This window comes from Rhinolophus hipposideros (genome assembly GCF_964194185.1).
Source record: "Rhinolophus hipposideros genome assembly, contig: HAP1_SCAFFOLD_160, whole genome shotgun sequence".
Taxonomy (NCBI): domain Eukaryota; kingdom Metazoa; phylum Chordata; class Mammalia; order Chiroptera; family Rhinolophidae; genus Rhinolophus; species Rhinolophus hipposideros.
In genome coordinates, this window is record NW_027669417.1 from 39,418 (window position 1) to 42,178 (window position 2,761).

The 2,761-nt window shown below is 35.1% G+C and overlaps 1 protein-coding gene across 1 annotated transcript; it reads right to left on the reverse strand.

Annotated features, from left to right (window-relative positions):
• Positions 1–1,292: 1,292 nt before the first annotated feature.
• Positions 1,293–2,417, reverse strand: LOC308495599 (poly(A) RNA polymerase GLD2-like). Its single transcript, XM_081080568.1, has one exon. It carries the CDS (start codon positions 2,281–2,283, stop codon positions 1,342–1,344), a length of 942 nt encoding a protein of 313 aa, XP_080936694.1. The 5' UTR covers positions 2,284–2,417; the 3' UTR covers positions 1,293–1,341.
• Between the last annotated feature and the right edge of the window lie 344 nt (positions 2,418–2,761).

Here is a 2,761-nt window from a genome sequence, read left to right on the forward strand (position 1 = left end):
GAAGAAAATGAAAATATGCACCTTTTATAAGTCAAAGATAAGCAAAAGTCTTAGCTTTTGAATTGATCTGCAAAAAAAAAAACACCCAAATACATTAGAGGTACAAACTGTGCTACAGCAGGTCTAAAAGAAATTGTACACAGTCCTTTTGAAAAAGTTAAAACTGTTTCCAAGATTACTTTTCATATTTAAATGTACAGACACTGACCAATTTACAAATATTTACATAACCTCCAAACAATCTTAATAAACACTGTAGATTTTTCAGCAGCCACCACTACTTCTTCATGTGGGAAAAAAAACGCTAAAAAAGGTATCTTTCCAAACAGCTTTTATTTATAATAATTTTATGGCTTACCCTAAAACATTTTATAGTGGCTTACTGCCTAAAAATTCCAGTTTAGATTACAATCCTGTACTTATACACAGAAAAAAAATCTGATACTATCAATGGGTTATAATTTTAACTTTGATCTTTCAGTTTCTGTTGCTTCACGTCACAGGGAAAATAAAAGCATGAAAATGGAAAGTAAAGCTAAAGTGCATATTGCACCAAGCTATCATAAAGCACAGGGGACTTAATCTTTTCAAAATTTCTACATTGAAATGATTCGTTAAAACAATTCACTAACTGCTGTACAATCCAGTTAGTGCTATTACTACAGTGCAAGATGTACTGCTGTTCCAACAAAAAAATTAAAGCAATTTCAAGAGTACATCAAAAGCATGTGAGGTGCTAATGAAATGCTAATATAGACCCATCTACCCAAAGACTTAGTCTATCCTGGTGAGTCAAGTAAAGACGTAAGGCAATTAATTGTCCAGTATTTCATGCCCCTGCAGTAATTCCATTGAAATAAAAGATTTCATTTTGTTTCAAGTAACTGAGTAACTGACTTGAGTCTTCATTTTACTAGAATAGACAAGCAACAAACTATCTTCTGTAGGTTATACTTTAAGTATGTATGAATCAGATCTTTTCCAAAACTCCACACATCTCTTCCGTATTAGCATGTGGTAAAATTAATTGAAGTTATATCAAAACCTTTTATTTGTTCAGATAATTCCCCAAAATATATTTTATCTAATTGTCTGAAAATTCATGCCATAATATTACTAGTCATCAATGTAAACATTTTAAAAAATACATCTTTAAATCAAATCGTTTTATTAGGAAATGTAATAAAATATGCAATCTTTATATAAGTATGTCCTCTTAAAAATAAAACACGAAAACAAGAACAATTAAAAAGAAACCATAATGGAGATTAAACAAAATGCATTATGATGTTACTATTGTTCTTTATTTCTCAGAAGAATTTATTAAGAAAGAGAGGCCAGTCATCTTTGCAGGATAGCAGCTCTTAAAGGTAGTATACTGTTCAAATCTCTTTTGTTTTTCAATCTGTGCCATGACTTTAAAAATTGATCCTTGATCATGTCAAACTTTTGTTTTTCATGCACAGCTCTGGCAGTATTTGTTCCATCGAAAGGTTCTTCTACACAGATGTATTTATTTCTCCATTCAATACCATCAGGCCTGGGAATGGCTTTGGCTTCACGAACTGAAATCATTTGACTGTTCCAGTCAAATTCTGTAGCATAATATTTAAGAAAGCCCAGTAAGAGGTCCCCAAGATTTGATTCATTCTTTGAGAGGTAAGGAGGAACATTACATGGAGCTTGATGTACAAGGTGCAGATGTATGGCAGGACTAAAAGATTCTGGGTAAATTTTTTGGATGGATGGAAGGATGGGTTCAGGTAGGGTTTGTAAATAGTGCAAAACCATCAATACAAGACTATAGCTGCTTAAAGTACCACGACTGGCATCATTTATCTCATGGTGACTTGCCCACTTCTTAATCACCAGTACTAACGGACGAACTCGATTTTCAAGGTATGCATAAGTTCTGAGAAGGAATGTGTTTCTTATTCCAACAATATTATTTACATTCAAGTCGAATTCCACACAACTGACTTTATCCCTGAACTTCACAATTGGCACTTTCCCTCGAATCAGCTGAGGTCTCTCAATGTAGCCAGAAAGTCTAGTACAGAAGTGTTTATGGACTAAGGTGAGTATATGCCGTGCTTCAGTCTTCTGATTTACTGGTTCTTCTTTAACAACTAGGCATAAATCACCATCACTGCTCCGGGTACCAAATCCATTTAAAGAGGACCCAACCAAAAAAAGTCTGCTTTGTGGAAATAACAGCTGAATTTCTCTCTGCAGCTGTGTTCGACAGAGTTCTTTCTTCTTTAAATCACTTGCTGCTGACATGCTTCAAATAACTCCAGTATCTGCTGACTCAACTTATCTTTGGCCTCAGGCAGTGTGATTTCTCTAGGTTCTAAAATTGGTATTTCTCGAAAAGGTGGAACACATCTGACTATATCTGGTACATAGTGTGTATGAAACAATGGTGGCATTGAGTATCTTCTTTCACCTGATAAAGGCACTATGTGGTTAACTATAGTTGGCTCTTGGTGGGGTGAATGGAAACGTTGCCGTTTACCATCAAGAGGAAGGTTTTTTTCATCACTTAATCTCTTCCTTCCTCGAAATAATGGGGAAGTTGAGGTCTGTATTGGACTGACATTTCCATACGTCAACTGCTGTAATGACACAGCTCTAGACAAGTCTGCATTCTGAAAGTTGAACTGCGCATCTATAAGCTGCTGGTGTGAATAAAGAGTTGGTGACAGTGCGAAGAAATTATTATGTTGTTGATGGTTTGGAGTAAAAGGCGGGCGACCCA

Bases quoted from the DNA above. Each gene is read 5' to 3' on its own strand.
- LOC308495599 (XM_081080568.1), bottom strand. From the start codon at position 2,283: ATGTCAGCAGCAAGTGATTTAAAGAAGAAAGAACTCTGTCGAACACAG.